The 21,004-nt window shown below is 70.6% G+C and overlaps 1 protein-coding gene across 4 annotated transcripts; it reads right to left on the bottom strand.

Moving 5' to 3' along the window:
* Positions 1–186: 186 nt before the first annotated feature.
* Positions 187–20,847, bottom strand: SLC4A2 (solute carrier family 4 member 2). Of its 4 annotated transcripts, XM_069778528.1 has the most exons (24): positions 20,588–20,847; positions 19,648–19,722; positions 11,609–11,753; positions 8,185–8,353; positions 7,870–8,105; positions 7,585–7,709; positions 7,212–7,441; positions 6,280–6,416; positions 5,896–6,076; positions 5,672–5,807; positions 5,308–5,491; positions 5,062–5,176; positions 4,800–4,984; positions 4,486–4,699; positions 4,170–4,391; positions 3,812–3,960; positions 3,406–3,600; positions 3,094–3,327; positions 2,869–2,958; positions 2,344–2,510; positions 1,784–2,037; positions 1,343–1,512; positions 846–1,019; positions 187–703 (listed from the first exon to the last, which is right to left on the bottom strand). In XM_069778528.1, the coding sequence occupies exons 3-24, from the start codon at positions 11,666–11,668 to the stop codon at positions 623–625; spliced, it is 3,708 nt and encodes a 1,235-aa protein (XP_069634629.1). In that variant the 5' UTR covers positions 11,669–11,753; positions 19,648–19,722; positions 20,588–20,847; the 3' UTR covers positions 187–622. The 4 variants fall into 4 exon arrangements, with proteins under 4 accessions (XP_069634629.1, XP_069634630.1, XP_069634631.1 ...); XM_069778529.1 differs by lacking the exons at positions 19,648–19,722; positions 20,588–20,847 and adding an exon at positions 17,287–17,626; XM_069778530.1 differs by lacking the exons at positions 19,648–19,722; positions 20,588–20,847 and adding an exon at positions 16,461–16,585.
* Between the last annotated feature and the right edge of the window lie 157 nt (positions 20,848–21,004).

Below are 21,004 nucleotides of genomic sequence, written 5' to 3'. Positions count from 1 at the left end.
GTCTGCCCTGGGGGTGACAGGCAGGTACGGCCCCCCCCTCAGCGGCAGCAGGGCCAGCACCGGGCCCTGGCAGTGCACAGGATGCTGCTGCCTGCAGCCCTGCCGTGGCGCGGGCAGGGGTGCATGGGGCTCACCCCCCCCGCAGCGCCTTTAGCCTCAACCGCCTCTGTGCCCCTCAGCCCGGCGTGCTTGTTATAAAGCTGTTTATTGCCATTTAAATTACTGTTAAATAAAACACGGTGGGATTTAGGCAACACCTGATTGTCTGGCAAGAGCCCAGGGTTGGGGCTGGGGCAGGGCCAGGACCTGCAGCTCTGCTGGGGGGTGACAGGGGGGCTCCGCCCCGTGGCGTGGTCAGGATGTGCCCGAGGGGGACCAAAGGCACGGCCCAGCCCTGTACCGTGTGGGAGAGGTGTGTGGGGGTCCCCGGCGGGGCGAGGCTGCGGGCCAGCGTCTCTTTGGCAGGTGTCTCCCCAAAGGCACGGGGACCGTGGGGTGCCTGTCCCTGGCTGGGCACGGCTGCGCAGCCGCTGCCCCTGTCCCCAGCGCAGGGTGGCAGCGCAGGGGGGGCCTGGCCGTGCCCGGCCCCGCAGCTGCGGGTGGTTTGCTGGCTGGCATGTCGTCACACCGGCATCGGCATTTCGTTGTACTCGTCCACACCTTCCCGCTCATCAAAGATGGGCTCGGCTTCGTCTGCGTCCAGCTGCGGGGAGATGGCGGCTGGGTGGGCAGCGAGGGGCTCCCCCTCCCTCATCGCCCACCCACGTGGGTCCAGCCATCACGGACCCGAGCACCCATGGGGACGAGGGACACAGCTGGCTGCCGGCCGCAGAGCAGGTACTTACACACTTCATCTCACGGTCGGTGAAGATGCGGCTGAGCAGGCACATGCGGAGTGGCACCGTGAGGATGAGGATGAAGGGGAAGGCCAGGGAGGCCACCGTGGACATGACGGCCCAGAGCACGGCCAGACACGCCAGCTGCAGCCCGGTGAAGAGGTGCATGCGCAGTGTGCGCACCTGCGTGGGGACAGGTGTCAGTGCCAGGGGCACAATTGCGCCGGACCCCTGCGTCCCCCTCTCGCTCTGGCACAGCCTGGCCCCAGCAGTGCCCCCTCACCGGGACACAGCGCCCCACAGCCCTGCCAGAGTCTGGCTGCCCCAGAGGAACTGCCCTGTCCGTCCCCCCGCCGACCCCCTAAACGAGGCTTTGCCAGAGTCTGTCCCGCAGACGCCCCGGTGCCCCCACCCCAAGGGTGTCCCAAGCCCAAGGGTGCCCCAGGCTGGCTGCTGGCCCAGACAAGGGTCCCACCCCTTACGGCCCCCCCAAGAACCCCCCTGACCTTTTTGACGTAGGTGACGTCAGGATGGTGCTTGGGGGGCATCAGCAGCAGCTGCAGGCGCTCGTAGAACTGGATGCCGTTGAGGGAGGTGACACCCATGTAGAGGAAGATCCCGAAGAGCACGGCCAGCGGGATCTGCCGCAGTAGGTCCCCGATGACAATGGACAAGCCTGGGCCAGAGTGCAGTCAGCCACAGTGCCCAGGGAGGGGGCACCCAGAGTCCTGGCTGCGGCCAGGGCTCACAGCAGCCCCCTGGCCCCACTCCTCCCACACTTGCTGATGCCCACGTGGGACAGGATGGCCACGCCAATTTGGCCAGAGCTCAGGGCACGCCAGCTCTTGTGGGCACAGCCCCCCCTCCCCATGCTGCTCCCTGCGCCGCCACAGCTCCCCACGGCTGCCCAGCCCCCCCATGGCCACATGGGAAGGAGCAGGACCTACCGACGAGCACGGCCACCAGCAGCCCCGTGACCCGCTGCTCCTTCACCTCCTGGATTTTGGGCTTGTCCCCGGGCGCCACAGCCTTGCTCATGACGGTGAGGGCATTGGCATGCGTGACAGAGCGCACCGTGGCCGCAGCGAGCCACGGCAGCCCGAAGAGCGCGAAGAAGCCGCCCATGGCCACGATGAGCAGGAGGTCAAGGTGGAACCCAGAGCCCTTCTGCAGCATCCGCTCCTTCTTGCTGATGATCAGCCTGGGCACAAGGGCAGATCGTCGGCATGGCTTGACAGGGCTTGGCACAGCACGGCACTGCAAAGCTTGGCATGGCTCAGCATGGCACAGCACAGTTCAGGGTGGCACAGCACAGCTTGGCATGGCTCAGCCTGGCACAGCATGGCACTGCACAGCTTGGCACAGCTCAGCATGGCATGGCATGGCACGGCACAGCTTGACACGGCACAACATAGCTTGACATGGCTCAGCACAGCACGGCACACCCTGCCCCACTCATGCCCCATGCTGCCCTGCTGGGCCCCCAGCCCTGCCCTGCTGCGCTCACGTGGTGATCTGCGTCTCCATGAAGATGAGGATGAAGACGAGGATGGCGGGGAGGCCGCTGGCCACCATCATCCAGACGGGGAAGTCGCTATTCTTGCCCAGGGGGTTGATCACCCAGCCCCGCTTGTCTGTGGCCGTCACCGAGAACCCGCTGGGCACGCTCAGCTTCTGCAAGGAGGGGATGAGAAACGGTGGGGTGGGGGCACTGGCTTTGCCCCCCCCCGTGCACAGCTCCCCCAGAGCGAGGAGTGGCGTAGGGTGAGCTGCAGAGGCACCGGGACCCGCCGCAACCAGACTCAAAGGGCTCCTGGCAAAGCGGGGGGAGGAAAGGTGAGATGCCAGGAGCCGGAGGCGGCCGAGCGCCGCGGCAGCCGTGGCGGGGACGGACGGTGCCGCACGTGCTGGGAGCCGCTGACCTGCAGCCAGGATGGCGGCAGGCGAGTGGGACTGGGGCTGGGTGGGCTATGGCCCCGCAGGAGGGTGCGGAGTGGGGGGTCCTGCCCGGGGTGAGTGGTTGGGTGCTAACCTGCGTGTAGGTGTCCTGGATGCTGTAGTCCACCAGCACCATCACCAGGATGGCAATGGGCACCCCAAAGTCCCCGATCAGCCGCCGGATCTGGGGGAAGAGCAGCGTCAGCCCGGCCCCAGCCCCACCACCCGCCCCCCTCCCAGCTCAGCCCTGCCCCCAAAGCTGGGCTCACCCCAGGGCCCCACGTAGCGCCCGAGCCGCCGTCCCGCCTGCCCCACGCACCCTTCCGGGGAAGAATCGGCTGTTCTTGAATTTGCGCAGGAAGAAGGCGATGAAGAAGGTGCCGGCCATGAGCACCAGCGAGAGCAGCGCCGTGTTGGGCTGCCCTGTCACCTTGGTTGCGGCGTGGCCGGCCGTGCCGTTGGCCGGGGCTGCGCTGGCGTTCCTCCACACCTCTGCCTCTGCGCCCGTGCCGTTCACCCGCAGGCAGCCGTGCAGGGGGTGCTCCTGGAAGATCTGCAGCAGCGCAACACTCAGGCCGGTCCTGCCTGCCTTTGCCCCTCAGACGCCCCAGCCCTGGCCCCGCCAGCTCACCTTGGCCAGCTTGGAGAAGGTCTCGTAGATGAAGATGAGGGAGATGAGGAAAGCGAAGATCTCCTGGGTGAAGCGGGAGACGAAGCGCACCAGGAAGCTGCCCTCAAAGGCCACCATGACCAGCACGATGAGAATGAGCCAGAAGCCAATCCAGACGCGCCCCACCAGGTACTCCAGCTCGTTGGACGTGCAGAACTGCCGGTGCCGTGCCGACAGACAGACAGATGCAGAGAGATAGACATGTGTCAGCAGGAAGGGAGGCTGTGGGGCTGGGGCAGAGCCCCAGGCAGTGGGGCAGGGAGGGCTCCGGCAGGAGCAGTGGGGCCGAGGGGGGATGTCTGCCCCACAGCACCTGGGATAGTCCACCCACCCCGTTCCCACCCACAGGGGCTCGCCCCGCTCTCACCGTGAAGAAAGCCTCCTCAAAGACGAGCAGGGGCCCCGAGAAGCCAATGATGAGCAGGGGCTGGGCACCCAGCAGGCAGAAAAGCACGCCCTGCAGCGACGTGGAGATGATCAGCTCAGACACCCCGATCAGGTCCTGCGTCTTCTCCCCTGCGGGCAGGACAGGCTCAGGCACACACCGGCGGGACGGGGCCCTTCCTCCCCTGCGTCACAGCTGATGGCCCCGGGCAGCAGCTCCTACCCGCTCCCTCCTGCAGTGCACGCACGGGGCAGCAGACAGCACCCATGCCTGCAGTGACCCCGTTGCAGTGCACTGCTCCAGCCCCCCGGTGCAGTGCCATGCCCCCCCAGGCACTCACCCAGCAACCCTCCAAAGGTGATGGCTGGTGACAGCGCGGCGAAGTAGATGAAGATGACAGCCGCAATGCACTGGGGGTTCAGCGCATCCTTGAAGTCGCTCAAGTACTTGGGGTACCGCCGCCGCACGTCCCGGATCAGCCCCCCGAAGGGCCGGCCTGTGCGCCGCAGAGGGTCATCCTCCTCCTCGCCCTCGCCCTCCACCACCTTCAGCTTTAGCAGCGCTGCACCCCGCAGACAGACAGACGGATGGACAGTGAGACCCCACCAGCCGGGTGCCCCCACACAGACCCTGCCCTGGTCCTGCCCCACCGGCACCTTTCTCTTCGGGGGACTTGGGCTCCAGCAGCAGCCGCCGCTCCTGCTCCTCTCTCTTCTTCAGCATTTCGCGCTGGAAGTGGGCGACGCTGCGCAGCAGCTCCTCGCCCTGCACCTCGGAGGGCGGCAGCACCACGCTGCAGTCCAGGAACTCGTTGATGGCGTTAAGGAGGTCGTGGCGGTCGTCAGCCAGGTACGCGGCCTCGTGGAATTGCTGGTGTGGTGACAGCAGGGTCAGAGTGCCTGTCCAGGGGCACTGCGGGGCGCTGAGCCTGGCTGAGCGGGCACGGTGCCGGCAGGGATGCGGCACTCACCTTGTCGGACATGAGAGTGGAGATGGAGCGCCCGATCTCGTGGTAGTCCATGTGGGTGCTGCTGGGCCCCAGCAGCACGAAGAGGAACCGCACGGGGACGGGCACCTCCAGCACCGAGTCCAGCTCCACCGCCTCCTGCAGCCGCACGAAGGCCATGGTGGGCTGGTCCAGGAACTCCACGCAGCCTGGGGGGCACAGGGGGTCACCACGGGAACCCGGCATGCGGTCCCCAACCCCCCCATCCCCTTCCACCCCTCCGTACCCACAAGCACCACCGTGGCCTCGGCATTGTCTGGGATCTTCTCCAGCAGCTTCAGCTCATGCTTGGACTTGGAGCGAGTGATGCCGGCCGGGGGCGTGGGGGTGAGGACCTCCCGCTGCGGGGACAGAGCACACAGCAGGGCTGGGGTCAGGGCCCTCCCGAGGATGAGGAGCGGTGGTAGGCTGGGAGGAAGGCACGGGCAGAGGGCTGGGGATCGTGTGGTGTGGCCACGGGAGCCTGGCTCACCTCCCGCTCCACGTCAACCCGCGTGTCATGCTCCACGGCGTGGCCGGCGATGAGGGGCTCGGTGACGGCCGGCTCGCTGCCCTCGGCCACGTGGTTGGTGCTGTGATGGTGCACAAGCAGGGAGCCCAGGCTGCCAGCTGAGATGTTTCGGGGGAAGGAGAAGTCCTTCTCATCACTCGGGTGGCTGTGGGACAAAGCCATGGCTGTCTGTGGTGGCCCGATGGGAGAGCAGCCGGCAGCCTGGCACAGCCATGCCTGCTGGCACACTGCACACCAGCGATCCCGGGGACAGCGCTGTCCCCACGGCTGCGCGGAGCAGAGCCCAGTGGAGGGAGGGCTGCGGGTCACTGCCCCCCACACTCACCTGTGCTTGAGCAGCAGCGCCCGCAGCACATTGGCACGGTCCTCGGCCCGGATCTGGTCGGTGATGACCATCTGCTCCACCACCTGGTGAGCCACCCCCGGCAGCGTCTTCTGGTCCAGGTCAAGAAGTACAGCCCCTGGGCGACGGAGGGGGGACTGAGGCGAGAGGGGCCGGGGACACCCCCCCCACACTTGGGTCCCATGGGGCCAGCCCTGCCTCCCTACCGTGGGACAGGGTCTTGCGCAGCTCCAGGAGGCTGCGGAAGGACAGGGACGCTACGTGGGGCTTGCCCCAGCGGTCCGTCTCCTCCTCCACGTCCTCCTCAAACTTGATCCAGCGCGCCGTCTCTTTCCATTGCAGCTCCTGGTTCTTGTCCACCACCAGCTCGTTCAGCTCCACGAACACCTGCCAGCACAGCCAGGTCAGTGCCGGGACAGTGGGGACCCCCCCCAAGTGATGGGGCTGCGCACAGGCAGCCCCCCTCCACAGTGCCCTGGGCAAGACGCGCCCACCCAGCCGCACCCCCGGTCCTGTGCCAGGCTCCGGCTCCCCTGCTGCGCCAGGACTCCCAACCCTGCCCACCCCCCCCGGGTGCCAGGACCCCGCACCTCGTGGGGCTGCCGGTCCTGCTTGCGGTGCCGCGTGCTGGGCTCCTTGTGGTCCTTGCTGACATGGACCACCTGTGCCTTGGCGCTCTTCCGGACGAGGTGCCGGCGCACCCCCGGCACATCCTCGAAGCGGTGACCTGCCGGAGACAGGGAGGGCAGCGACGGCAGTGGGTGGGTGACCTGTGGAGCTCGCAGCCCTCCGCCTGGAGCCCCCGCCCGGGGAGACCACCGAGCCCCCCCCACAGGGCGGCTGGGGAGCTGTGGGCTGGCAACCTGCCTGGGGCAGCTCAAAGCAGAGGTGCCCGAGCCGGGCCTGAGCAAGGACCATCACAGCCCTGGGGTCCACGAGCACGGCGGGGCAGCACTCGGCGTGGGAAGGGGGAACGGGTCTGCGTGCTGGTGAGCGCTGCAGAACCGGGAGCGGTCCCCTGGTCGCTGCTTCTCCGGTGCCGAGCAGGAGCCGAGGTGGCTCCTCGCACCAGGGTCACCCCAGCCCCCTGTGCCAAGGGCTGCGTGTGCCCGTCGGCACACGGGCTCTGCTGCGGGCAGCGCTCCCCAGGGAGCTCTGAGGCAAAAACATCACCCGCCGCCCTGGGAGTCCCCGAGCTGCAAATCGCCAGGGGCTAGCGAGCACCCAGGGGAGGCACCGCCGCCACCCTGGGCACTCCACTCCAGCTCCTGGCCGCGCTCCACGTGGATGCTGACCCGGCCCAACCCCGGCAGCCCGGGAAGCAGTCCCCTGTGGCCGTACCCAGCGCCTGGAGCAGGTTCTGGATATCGCACCCAGCCCAGCTCTGCTGCAGCCGCAGGGTGACCCGGCACTGCCAGACCCGCCGGCCCCAGCCCTGTTCACCCCATGGATGGCTCGGCTCCTGCTGTGCCAACAGCTGCTGCCAGCGTGGCCCCCGGGGCGCAGGGTGCCCCCCACTCACTCTTCATGTAGTCCAGGTCAGCCGAAGCCAGAGTCTGGGCCTCTGACTCGTCTGTTGGCATCTTCTGGTACCGGGCCTGCTCCGCGCCCGTCATGCTGCCGATCCGCCGCCGCTCGTGCAGGTTGTAGCTGCGGTGCCCCGGCTGCGACTTGGGAATGGGACGACCTGGGGAGCCGGCCTCGGCGGCGGCCGCTCCCTCCTCCACCGAATCTCCTTCCTCCACATCGGGGCTGCGAGGCAGGTGCCCGCCTCAGAGCTGAGCTCCAGCCCTGCTGTGGGGCAGCTGGAGGGGGCTGCCCACCCCCCAGGACCCCCAGCCCTGTCCAAGTTCTGGGTGAGCCCCAGCACTGCCGGGCCCCAGCCACCCACTCACCTGGCTGCCCGGGCTTCCCTGGGGGACGTGGACCCACAGGGCTCCGGTGGGGAGCCGGGCAGTGCCGTGGGTGCCGCCGGCTCCTCTGCCCGGCGGTCAGTCACCTCGTCCTCCTGCAGGAAGAACTGAGACAGGGCATGGTAGGAACCAGCTGCTGTGGAGCTGTGTCCCCCGGCCGCAGGTGCCACCGGCTCATCTCCAGCTCCGGCGCCCCAGCCACTCGTCCCAAGAGCCCCCAGAGCCGGGGGACACAGTGCTGCCCCCCGCACCCAGCCCTCCCCTCACCTGCACCGCCTCAGGCTGGCCGGGCTGCAGGAGCTCCTCTGCTGACCGCTCCATCTCTGTGTCACACGCCTCGTCCTCATCCTCTTCAGCCTCCTCGATGGTGGGGGTCTCGCCAGGGACAGAGGCACGGCGGTGCTTCTTCTTGGCCTTTTTCGCCACCCCCTTCTTGCGGCGGGTGTCGGGGGGCAGGTGCGTGGAGAGCGGGTGGTGGATGTGGTGGGATGACTGGCGGTGGTCTGCAGGGGACGGGGTGGGGTTGGTGCCCTGCCTGCTGCCTGCCCGCTGCTTGCCCGCTGCCCCCCAGACCCCACTCACACTCGAAGTCCTCCTCGCCATAGCTGCGCCCGGCCTCCTCCGCGTTGCGAGGGTGCGCGTCGCACAGGATCTCCTCAAAGCGCTCCACGCCCAGCGCCTTGTTCAGGTCCTTCTCCTCCTCCTCCTCCTCGAACACAGGTGAGCCGGCGCCCAGCGCGTCCTGCTCAGGCTGTGGGCCGGCAGCGGGGCTGAGCAGGCACCCGGCACCACTGGCACCACCATCCGCCAGGTCACCGGCCCCCAGCACGCCCCGGTCACGTAGCCCCACACAATGGGCGCCCCAGACGGCAGCTCTCTGGGGTCCCCAAAGGCCCTGCACCCAAAGGACATGCCCGCCGGTGCACCATGGGCCGTGCACCCACCACACCATTTGCACCCAGCGCACCCCACGCTGCGCTACACTCCAGTGCTGCGCTCCCCCCGCATGTACCCCAGCACCCCGGTGCCCTGCTCCCCAGCGCAGCCCTGACCTGGCAACCCCAGTGCTGCACCCTGGTGCTGTGCACCCCTGTGTATCCCCAGCACCCCTATTGCCGTGCCCCGGTGCCATGCACCCCTGTGTACCCCCAGCACCCCTATTGCCGTGCCCAGGTGCCGTGCACCCCTGTGTACCCCCAGCACCCCTATTGCCATGCCCCGGCACCATGCACCCCTGTGTACCCCCAGCACCCCCACTGCCATGCCCTGGTGCTGTGCCCCCACCATGTACCCCAGAGCCTGCAGCCGCGGTGCCCCCGGTGCTGTGCCCCCATCCCAGCGCTGCTGGGAGCTGCTGGTACGTCCCAGCTGCGGGTGCTGGGGTGCAAGGGGGGGGGGAAGGGGGCTGGGGGGGGCGAGGGGGCTGCGGGGGTGCAGGGGGGTACAGGGGTGCGGGGCTGGGGAGGGCCGGGGCAGGCAGGGGGTGCAGGAGGGGCACGGGGGGGGGGTGCGGGTCTGGGGAGGGGTACGGGGCGGGGGCGTCCCCGCCCGGCCGGTCCTACCTGAGTCATGGCGGAGCCGCGCTCCCGCCGCAGCTCCCGCAGCGCTTTATCGGGGCGGCGCGGCCCGGCCCGGCCGGGGATGGGGGCGGCGGGGGCGGAGGGGGGGGCCGGGGGGCGGCGGCTCCTTCCCCGGCCTCGCCAAATATTGACGGAGCCGCCCCGCGCCCGCCTCAAGGTGACAGCGGCCCGCAGAGGGCACCGGCTGCGCCCGCAGCATCGCCCTGCGCCGGCCCCCCCCGGCAAGGCAACGACTCCCCCGGGAACGCACCGACCCGCCGGTAATGCACCGACACCCCCCCCCCGGAATGCACGGATACCCCGCGGCAACGCACCCACACCGGGAACCCCCCCACCCCCACCCCCCCCCGGCGATACGCTGATATTCTCCGGTAATGCGCGGACCCCCCCCCCGGCAACGCACCGACCCCCGCCGTGCTGCAAAGCCCCCGGCACACACGGCCCCCCCCGGAACGCTGCTCGCGGCCGCACGACCACCCCACCGCCCCCCCCCCCCGGTGCTGCACGGGTCGGGTCGGGTCGCAATCCCCCCGGTAATGCACGGCTTTCCCCCGGTAATGTGCCGCCCTCCCCGCGGTAGGGCAGGAGCTTTGCCCCCCGCCCCCGGCCCTGCTGGAGCTGTGCTGCCAAGACCCCCCCACCACCACGGGCCCCCCAGACCAGCCCGCAGTGCTCAGCTTGGGGGGGGGGACGGTCCCTGCCCTGCCCCGGCCACCCCCGATGACCCCCCTGGGACGAGGCAGCTCCCAGACCCCCAGGGTGGGGGCACCGGGAGGAGGGGGACAGGCAGGGACAGGGAGGACGGTGCCGCCCAGGTGTGGCAGGGGGCCGGGGTGGGGACAGGGGCACCCCGGGCACCGTCCCCTGCCGGGGCGGCGGGTGCCAGGCCCTGCCTGCCGGGACATCCTCCGGGCAGCGGCGGTGGGGGCTGCCACCCTCCCTTGGGACAGCCTGGCACCCCGAGTCACTGCCCCACAGCACGTGCCCGGACGGTGCTGTGCCACAGCCCCAAAACTGCCCCAGCCCCCAGTCCAGCACATCCCGGCCCAGAGGTCGTGTCCTCGGACCGAGCCGTGGTTCCCCAGCCCCTGTCCCCACCGCGGGGTGACCCCAACCTCCCCGGGCCTTGCCCAGGATGGGGGTGACAGGGAACAGGCAGACCCTTGCCGTCCCATCACACCCACCACCCACGGCATCGAGGCTGCCACGTGACGACGGCAGCGCCAGTCCGCATCTTCTGCCCGCATCCACCTGCTCCTGCCACGTCCCCTCCGCCAGCCTGTGACCACCTTCTGACAACCCACGGCCCCCCCGGACCCTCTGGCCACAGCCCAGTGCCTGCAGCGCTGCACCCCATGAAGCTGCTGGTCGCCATCCTCCAGCCCCGGCAGCGCCCCGGACGCTCCTGCGGCACCTGGCGAGGCAGCCCCCGGCCAGCCCCCAAACCTCCCTGCCCTGACCCCCCCGCACCCGCATGGCCCCAACCCCAGGATCCTGCCAGCCCCCAAATGACCTTGGACTCCTCATCTGCTGCCCACACTGTGACCGCGCCACATGTCCCTGCTGGGCTCCTCCGGTCGCCGGCCACTGACCCTGCCCATGGTGACGCCCAGGACCCCCTCACCGAACCCGCCTTGTCCACAGCCCGGCGTGACCGAGTGTCTGCATCCCCACGTGCACCGTGGCCAGCTCCCCATCCCAGGGCGATGCCCCGCGTCCCTGCATGCCCCGGCATGCTTCCTCGCCCGTGGGACACCCGTGGCTCCGCCGGGACCAGCTTTGGCCTCAGGACAGGTGGGGACGGGTGCCTCTGGCCAGGTGCTGGCGGGATGAGGGACCTGCCAGCCCGGCAGCCCTGGCAAGGCCGTGGCTTACCCGGTAGCCCAGAAGGAAATCCATGGGTGGCGGACCGCGGGGAAGTGGCCACAGATCCCATCCCCGGTCACGTGTGTGGCGATGGGGACTTTCCCAACGGCACCGGGCAGCCGCGCAGCGCGACGCAAAGGGTTAATCATTAACTGCGCTCTGGGGCAGCCCCACGAACCCACACTGAGCTCAGCACTGGCACCACGCGTGGCTGGGGCAGGCGAGCGGCACCGGCAGAGCCGGCGGCCCCGGCCCAACACGTACCGGCAGCACCTCCCTCAAGGGCACCCACCGCCCCGGCACAGTTGGCTCAGCCTGCCCCAGGGTGGCTGCTGTGGGGCACAGCCTTGCCCCACGGCCGTGCAACAGGGTGGGTGCCACGAAGCCCTGCCAGCACCCCGCAGCCCTGCCCCATGGCCGTGCAACGGGGCACCACGCCGTGGTGCAGCACGGCGGGAGGGCCGTGCCACAGCACCCCTCGCCCGGCCAGGCAGTGGCGGCGGGTACAGTCCCAGCATCCCCCCCAGCAGCCATGGGGCTGTGCCCACCGCGGCACTTACGCTCTGGAAGGCAGAGGAGACGATGTGGTGGATCTCGGAAGACACCTGGGAGTGGGTCATGGTGCCGGCGTGGCACCCCGGGACGGCCAGCTTAGCCCTTCTCCTTCTCGCTGGGACTCAGGGGACGCTGTCGGGGCAGCATAACCTGGGGGCAAAGAGGGGTGCTCAGGGGCACGGCCGGTGCTCCCGCAGCGGCGATGCCCTGAGGGGCTGCACGGATGCCAGCTGTCCTCTCCCCCCAGGCACCACGTGCCACCGCCATCCCCGGGGCAGATCCGTGGGCAGGGGGTCAGGGTCTGCCCCTCCTCGGCCGTCCGGGGGGAGGCACGGGCAGGGCTGGCCCCGGGGCCGGCTCCGGGCTGGTTTGTCTTGGCTGCTGGTGGGAGCGGGAGAGCAGGGGCCAAGACAAACGCCGGGAGGGGAGCGGAGCTGGGGCAGTGGGATGGGGCCCAGCCCCCCCGGCGGGACCCCGGGCACGCGCCCAGCTCCGTGGGGTGCAGGCAGGGCGGACAGCGAGCCAGACCCCGGGGGGCAGCGGCAGAGAGTGCCCCCCCAGACAGACACCGGGTGACTGACCCCCCCCCCAGCCCTGTGAGCCCCCCAGCACCCCCATCCCAGCCCCCCACACCTGCCCACCGGCCATCTTCGCCCCACACTTGCCCCTCGGCAGCTCCCCGGGCACCAGGCTGACCCCTCCGGCACCGGCGTGCCGGGTTTATTGGCGCGGGAGGTGGCCCCACGTGACGGCAGGGACTGAGGAGGGTGGTGACAGATGACTGCGTCTCACATGGGTGGCTCACCATCACCGTCCTCGTCACCATCACTGGCACCCCTCCCGCCACACTGTCCCCCACGGGCACCCTGTGGTACAAGCACGGTGGCCACAGCCAGGCTCGAGGAGCTGCGGCCTCGACATCTGCCGAGGCCACGGCTACTCGAGCCTGGCTGCGGCACCGGATCGTACCTTCTCCTAGGTTCGGTGCTACCCGGCTCTGGCTGCTCCCTAATCCCCGCTCCCCATCCGGGGCCAGAGCCAGCACATCCACATTCCAGCCGAGCGAGCGCAGATTAGCCGACCTGCCACGCCGCTCTCCCGGGGCTCCCGCCAAGCCGAAGCCAGCAGCCAAAACTCCCCCCCCTACTCTGGATGGGGACACTGCCATGCCCGAGGGGGGCTGGCTGCAGGACCCCACCAGTGGCACGGGTAGCAAGGAGCCAATCCGGCACAGCTCCAGTCTCACCAGAGCACCTGCCTGACCCACTGGGCTTGGAATTTGGGGCGAACAAGCCGGTGCCTCCACTCCCCCTCCCCAAAGGAGCCCGGACCCACAAACTGCCCTTGCTGGGTGACTTGAGGGGGGGTGCCAAGGGGTCCCCTCCCTGCATGGGGCGCCCAGCGCCCTGTGTTCTCGGGGTCCCATGCAGCTGCATACCCCCCCAGCCCCAAAGACTGGGACCAGCAAGTGGGGTCTGGGGGCTCCCTGGTGCCATTGAGAGCAGCTGCCAGGAGTGGGGGGCTCCGGGGCAGTGGGGTGGGGGACAGAGCCCACGGGGAGTGTTGACGGCATTGAGTGACCAGCCGGGCACAGCCAGGACTTTCGTGCTGTCCTGGCCGCACCATACGGACCCCACTGGTGTCACGCCTGGGCCGAGCTCCCCGCAGGACGGTGCCACCATCCCACCCATCGCGGGGATGCGGCGCTGGGCCACCATGGCCGGCAAGTGCCGGGGCTCCGGCGCAGGAAGGTGCTCACCACTCCCGACCCTAAGCAGCTTTTTGGGTTTAATCCCGTTGGCAGCTTGCGGGGATTAGAGCCCCAGGAACACACTTGGGATTGTTCTTGGGGAACGCCGAGCTGGGAAGCAGCCCCAAGCCGCGTTCTCACCGGCTCTCAGTGCAGGGGAGCTGGGTGCCTGCCCATCACCCAAAAAAGGAGGGCTCCCAGCCCCCCAACCCCCAAAGGCCCCGCCAGCTCCTCACCCCCAGGCTTTGGTGGTGCCACCACAGGGACCCGGCAGGACGGTGCCAGGGCAGGTGAGCCTGCGGTGCCAGGCCTGGCTGCACAGGGGACATGCGGCGCCTGGGAGCCTGTGGCCTGACCCTGCTGGAAAGGGTGACAGGCACCCAGCGGGGGGGGACTTCTGCTTTCCATGGTGGCGGCTGAGTCACCCGGCAGGCATGGCTGGGCAGCCGGCCGGGAACTGCTCAGCGGCTCGTGCCATCCCTGCAGAGAGGAGCCCGGAGCCAGCCTGCACCAGGAGCTCCCACGGCTGCCCCGGGCACCGCGCTGGGTCGGCGCCTGCCTGCCCTGCCCGTGGCCGGCCCCGCTCCCCGGGGAGCTGCTGCCCCGCTGCAGCTGTGCTGGTGTCGGCACTCAGCACCGCACCGCCGCCGCCACGTGGCTCCAGGCACCGGCACGGCTGCGGTGCCGCCGCCTCGCCCTGCTCCAGTCCCAGCCGCGGGGCAGGAGGGTCGGGGCCACGTGCTTCGGCTGCGCCACGCAGGGCCAGGCCGGCAGGTGGGCTGGGGCCGTGGCAGCGCCGGCAGCAGCGCCGGCCATGCCGTACCGCGCCCCGCGTGCGGCCTCCCCGGTCCGGCGGCGCAGCACAATGGCCCCTTGTGCAAAGGAACAGGCCGCTCCGATAAGCGGGGCAGGTCCACAGATACGGCCACGGGTTGCCAACACCGTGCCGCGCCGCTAATTACCGGCTGGCTCCCATCAGTGCCTGTGCGCGAGCCGGCTCGGCGGCTCCCACCAGTGCCGGAGTCGCATTCCTGGGACCGGCCCCGGCCTGCCCGCCTGATCCGCTGAGGCGATTAGAGGGCCCAGCCCCACGCCCCGTACCGTGGGGGCTGCCCCACGGGGTCCGCGCACCCCAGGACCCACCGCCGGCACCGGGTGGGCCGGGAGGCGAGGCTGGGCTGGTGGCGGGTTGAGCAAGGTGGGAAGTGAGGCAACGCCGCCGCCAGCCCTTCCGCAACTGGGGCGTCCCCGTCCTGGGCAGCCTGTCCACAGAGGGACATCCCCGTCCGCAGCACGGACCCAAAAGCCTGTGGCAGAGATGGGATGGGGAGTGGGGGAGCGCCGGGGCAGCAGGGTCCGGCCAGAGCCCAGCTGCCTGCTCCCCTGTGGCAGTGCTGCTGGCAGCACTGTGCCTCCTCACACCACGTCACCCGGGTTGGGGACAGGTCAGCAGCGGCAGTGCCAGGAGCAGGTCCCCGATGCAGGATCAGCACACACACACACACATGTGTGTGTCACGTGCATTTGTGCCCACAGCCGGAGGTGAGGCTGGCGGTGACCACCATGCCACGTCTGGTCAGGAGCCGGAGCCATATCTGCAGCCCCGGTTCCCGGTGCTGGAGAAGGCACCGCGTCCCTTGCCTCCCTCCCACTGGCAGCTGCCCCCCGGGAACTGCTTGTGCCCAATTTCCAGGTGAAATTGCAGCAGGGTGAGCCTGGCGCAGGTCAGGCTGGGCCCATCATGCCAGGCAGACGTGCCCCATGCTCCCCAGCCTGCCCGGCACAGCGAGGCTGCATGCCGGCCCCACAGAAAGGTGGAGTGAGGGGCCCTGGCCATGCAGCCCCCCTGCCCCACAGCCCAGCCCAGGGATGAGGACGGCTGCCCCAGGGGTCTCTGTGCCCCCCAGGCCTGTCGTCCCCCCCTGTTCTACCACTGCCATCTTTACCCACTGCCAGCAGTGATGCTGCAGCAGCTCCCAGCTCCCCGGCAGGCACAGGAGCATCCCTGGGCTCCTCAGCCAGTGCTGGGGACACGGGCACGGGCCACCCTGCCCTGCTGTGGGCACTTGCCGCAGCCTGTCCTGCTGCAGCACGGGGTCCTGAAGCACCTGAGCAGGGGAGGTGCACGGCCACGGTGCTCAGCCACCATGGGGTGACACTCCCTGCCCACAGGCTGGCAGGATGGGCTCCCCCCATTGCCACCAGCTGCCATCAGAAGCACAGCCTGCAGGCTTTGCCCAGGCTAAAGCCAGCGCCTACGACGGCTCCTTGTCCACAGCCGGCTCCCCCAGGCCTGTGCCGCAGTGGCAGAGGGGAGCAGAGCCCTGTCCCCGTGTGCCATTCAGACCCGCTGCCTGCACAGACCCTCACCACGGCAGGGACTGCCCGGAACCCAGGCTCCCGCCGGGATGGCTTCCTCAGGCACAGCCCAGCCTGCGCCAGCAGAAGGGAGAGGATGATCTGGCACAGCCACACTCACCGCGCTGCTCCTTGGGGCTTCCATGTCCCAGGTGTGGGAGCCCAGAGCCGGCCCCAGCAGAGCCAGTCCGGCACCGTCACTGCCCCTGCGGCTGCACCAGCACCCGCGCCCCCATGGGCAGCACCCGAGGCAGAGCTGCATCCGCACCCCGATGGTGCCCAGGTGCCGCTGCACCACCCGGCAGCTCCAGCACGCGCTGCCGGCACCCATGGTGGCCGTACACCAGCCGTGCACCGGCCTCCCACCTGCACGGGCATAGCACAAGCCCCAGCCCCAGCTCCCTGCACCCCAAAATGGGGAGCAGCGCCAAGGGGGGCCTCAGTGGCATGTTCAAGCTCCCCTGCCTGTCCACCAAGGACCAGAGACCACCCAGAGCCCCCAGCAGTCCCTTGCTTCCCGGGCAGCACCCGTGCCCAAGGACCGGAGGCTGCCGAAGGCGGGGGGCTCCAGGCAGGCGGTGCAGCCACCCCTGCGCAGCCAGGGAGCCCAGCGCCAGTCCCCCCACCCGGCTCCACGGGGTCTGCACGGCACAGGCCAGCTGCTCCCGCTCCCTCCTGCCCAGCTCACTTGGCTGCTCCAGGAGACCCCCGGGAGATCCCACCGCCCTGAGCGCCTCCCAGATGCCCACCTGGCAGAGGGGGGCTGGGGTCCTGCACCCCCCTCATTGCCACGGCAGCCACCGTGGGACACAGCTGGACCAGGACAACGCCACCCGTGGCACGGCTCCCAACCCGGCAGAGGTTTTCTAGACACTGCAACTTTAGAAGCCGCCACCAAAAATATCCTTCCCCCAACCCCCCCCCCCATGACCTCGAAACCGCCGGATCCGGGAGATGAATCACGGCACTGCGCGGCTCCACGCCCACGCCGGTGCCACCGCCGCACCCGGGGACCGGCCAGGAGGGGGGGATGGCAGGCAGGGCAGGCACAACAGCCCCGGGCAGGGGCTGCCCCACGGACCCCGCACGATGTGGCCTGGCAGCATGCTCCCTCCCACCACAGCTGCCAGCCCCCCACCACCCCACCGCCACGGCACGCTCGGCGCAGCCCCGGAGAGGCCAGGACCCCCCATTTGGCACCAGACCCCCGTGAGAGGCTCCTGCTGCCCCAGCCGGCGGTCCCCACTGCTGTCCCCATGCCAGCCCTGGGAAGGGGCAGGCACAGCTGCCTCCCCCCCACGGACCCACTGCCCTCATGCCGCGGTGCGGGGCTCCGTGTGCCACCCTGGGGACACGTGCCAGCACTGACCCCTTGATCCCTGGTGGCTGCCATGGGGGTCCGGGGGCCCCGGGGAGATCCGGGCACAGGCCTCCACGCTGTCACCCATGGCAGGGCTGGGGGCCATACACCCACCCACCCACGGCTGCCCGGGGACCGGGGAGGTGTGAGCCCAGCTGCACCGCTCCCCGTCCCCCACCGGCCTCGGGATGGGCAGGCGGCTCTGCCCCACTCACCCCATCGCCCGCCAACGCAGCAAGGCTGCGGCTCCAGCTGCACTCCCGCTGCTGCCGGCTTCCCACGGAGGCTGCCGGGTGTCTGTCCGGCCGGAGCGTGTCCCTCGGGATGGGGACCTGCACCAGCAGGAGACGAAGAGGGGCCCCCGGCCAGCGCGGCCGCTCCGGCTTCCCTCTCCCGTGGGCTGAGCTCCTGCCTTCTGCTGTGGGGCCGGAGCAGGGCCGGGGGCAGCGGGCAGCCGCTCTCTGCCCCACTGTGCCGTGAGCTGCCGAGCACCGGCCGCTGCCGGGAGCTTTTATACCGGCACAGAAGAAAAAAATCAGCAGCGGCGGCGGCAGCAGCGAGAGTCTTTGTTTCAGCAAGCCTGCACCAGGCCACTTTATCCAAACAGAGCAGCGGTGCCAAGTCCCAGAACCGCTCCTCGGGCAGCCCCACCTCTGGGCTGCGGCTCCCGCTGGGCACGGGGGCAGCCAGCGGCGAGTGCCGGCGGCCGGGGACAGGCAAGCGCCAACGGAGAGGCCGCGCTCCTGCCCCATGGAGCAGCCGGCCCAGGGGGTCAGGGGGGTCACAGGGGAGGGACGTGATGGGGGACACAACCCCACAGCCCCATGAGCGCAGGCAGGAGCGGGCGCCAGGGGCTTCGCCTGCGCAGGCACGGGGCTCAGGGTCCTGCAAGGGGACAGGCAGCAAGACACGCTGGGCGAGGGCTGTGGGGCAGGTAGATGTGGGGCAGAGAGCGAGGAGGACCTGGGGGCAGCTCATGTGTCCCCGCCAGCCTTGGCGCCCCTAGCAAGCCCCAGCGCGGCGTCCTCGGGCAGCCAGCCTGGTCCCTGCGGCCACCCGGTCCCCTCTAATGACAGGGCTGCACTTGAGAGGGCTGCACAGAGGACGGCAGCCAGACCCCCCCCTCACCCCGCAGCTCAGCACGGGGACCCGGCCAGGCAGCGGCTCCCACGGCCCCCTCCCTTCTGCTGGCCGGGCCAGCATCCCCGGGCAGGGGGTCACTGCTGCAGGGCTGAGCTGGACCACCCCCCATCCCGTCACTAGGATGTTGCAGGGGACGTCCTAGGGATAGGATGGGGGACGGTCCTGCCACCCCTGTCCCCTGCAACATCCCTGCCTGCCCTGGGGACCCCCGAGCCCACCCTGCAGCACTCTCACTGCTCTTGCTGCAGCGGTGTGGAGCAAAGCAGGGCAGGGAGAGACAGCAAGCCACGGGGTGTCCCTTATCGGTGCAAGGACCCCCCCAAGAGGTGGCCTCGCCATATGTCTTCACCTACAGACACCGACAGCAGCGTCCCTCAGGAGGGCATGTGGCCGGGCAGGACCCAGCACCTGCCAGGTACAGGCAGGAGGGCAGCGGGCAGCGAGGGAGGGGGCAGCCGGAGTCCTCCCTCAGCAGCGCAGGGCAGCACCCAGGGGGCTGGGGGGCAGCGAAGGGGCATGGGGCAGAGCCCACCCGGCGCAGCCCCTGCCTGGGCTCGGGGCCAGCCCTGCTCCTGGCCCCCGGTCCTGGAGGAGGCCAGGCCCCGCGGGGGCCGGGGCGGAAGGGCTGCCTGCGGGGAGGCGCAGGCACCGGTGCCAGGAGGGTTGTTAGGGCGATCAAATCCCGCGCTCCTGGCAGCTGCTTGAAGCGGTGCAGCGACCCCGAAGGGCACGACAGCGGGGCCGGGTGGCCCCCACCAGCCTCGGGGCTGATCCCCGGTAGGACCCCACAGCCCATGCCCAAAGCCGCTGCATGGGGGGGGACAGACCCCTCCCTGCAGCCCTGGGAACCACCACCAAGCCGCCGACGCAATTCCCCGCCGGAGCAATCCTGTCTCCTGACATCAGATCAGAGACCAGGGGGTCGCTCCAGCAGGAGGGGTGTGGGGCAGCCCCGTTTGCCCCTGGGGACCGGCTCTGCCCGCCTCCCTGCCTGCCCCAAGTGGCTCAGGGGCAGCCACAGGCGCCGTGACCCCCCAGACCTGCTGCTCCCCCCACCCCAGGGACCTGACTCAGGGCAGCGCAGTCCCTGCTCTGGGGCCGTGGGAGCCTACACCAGCGTTGAGTGGGAGAGCAGCAGGGCTGGACCCGTGCCTGGCGTTGCTCAACCCCTGGCAGCGTTTCGCAAGCGGGCAGCACCGCTCACCACCCAGCCCAGCACATGGCGGCTCCTGGCAAGCGCCGCGCGGGTGTGAACCCCTCAGCGGCAGCTCTGCACCGCGAGGCAGGGCCGCCTGCAGGGATGTGCCGGGATGGGGCAGAGCCCCAGGACGATCCCTCTGCTCAGAGGGAGCTGGTGGGTGCAGGATGGCTGCAGCCAGCCAGCCAATGGGGCCGCAGACACAGGGTCCGCTCCCCAGGCCCCTGTTTCTCACCTGCTGAGGGTCGCCGGTGGGTTCAGGCGCTGGGAGGGAAGGGCATGGAGCTGCCTCGTGTCGTTCCGGCACCCGCTGGAAAATAAAAAGACACCAAGGGCTGAAGCACGGCAGCAGCATGATCCCACCTCCCGCGGCATCCTGGGGCAATTGCCACCCCGACAGCTGGGTCCGGCGCAGGCACGCTGCCAGGGCCACATGGGAATGCCCTCGCACGCTGGTCTGGCCCCGGCAGTGCAGCTGGCAGGGACAGCGGGGTGGCGGGAAGGGACCGAGGTGTGATGCCCCAGCCGGCAGAGCTGCGGGACCTGGGTGCGAGTTGGCAGGAGCGGGGTCTGGGGGGGGTCCGGGGGGGGATGCCAGCAGGTGGGGGTGCTGCTTCCACCCCAGCCAAAGGAGCTGGGGGACCCAGGAGGGTGCACCGGGCAGCACGGAGCCCCACAGCCCACTGCCCAGGACACAGCACGGGGTCCCCCACACCCGGCTCCCCCCATCCTGTGGCTGGGCCCCACTGGGGGGTCCCCGAAGTGGCAGCCCGGGGGCAGCGGGGCCGCGGCCGGGCCGGGACTCGGCACCCCGGGAGGAGCCGCCGGGCCGGTGGAGCGCCCCGGGGTGCCGTCCCGGGACGGGGTGGGGGAAGCGGCGGGGGGCCGTGACCAGGACTCCCGTGCCCGGTCGGGCCGTGCCCGCACGGGATGGGACAGGACGGGAAGGGACGGGACGGGACGGGGAGAACGGAGCGGCGGGGGCTCGGGAAGGGGGGGGGCGCCGGGAGCAGCGTGCGGGGCACAGCGGGGAGGGAGCGGGGAGGGAGCGGGGAACGGCACCGGGACGGGACGGGACGGGACGGGCCCTGTGCCGTGACCCGCCCGCCCCGCCGCCTCCAGCGGGCGCCAGCGCGGCTCCGGCTCCCGCTGCCGGCCCCGGCCCCGCCGCTTACCGGAGAGTCCCGCCGCGCCGGGCGGGTCTGCGCGATCCCGCGGGGCGGAGCGGCAGCGGGAGCGCGCCGGGGCGGGGCGGCACCGGGCGGGTCCGCACGGGTCCTAGCACGGGTCCCGGCACCGATCCCAGCACCGTCGCCGGCGGGCGCGGTTACCGTCCCCTCGCGGACCCCGCAGGGGACCCCGCAGCGGCCGGGCCCGGTGCCACGGTGTCCCGGGGCGGGGCGGGCGGACGCGGGGATCGAACCCGGAACCACGACGGTCAGGCGGGGCGGGAGGGGGAGAAGGTGTGGCTGGGGGCGTGGCCGGCACCGGGAGGTGTGGTGGCGGGTGCCGGGGCGTGGCGGTCGCGGTGGCTGCCGGGAGGTGTGGCGGAGGGGGCGTGACGGTCGCGGGGGCTGCCGGGAGGTGTGGCG

The sequence above is a fragment of the Haliaeetus albicilla genome, chromosome 2 (assembly GCF_947461875.1).
Source record: "Haliaeetus albicilla chromosome 2, bHalAlb1.1, whole genome shotgun sequence".
In the NCBI taxonomy this organism is placed as follows: Eukaryota; Metazoa; Chordata; class Aves; order Accipitriformes; family Accipitridae; genus Haliaeetus; species Haliaeetus albicilla.
This window is presented reverse-complemented; position numbering and strand designations above follow the sequence as displayed.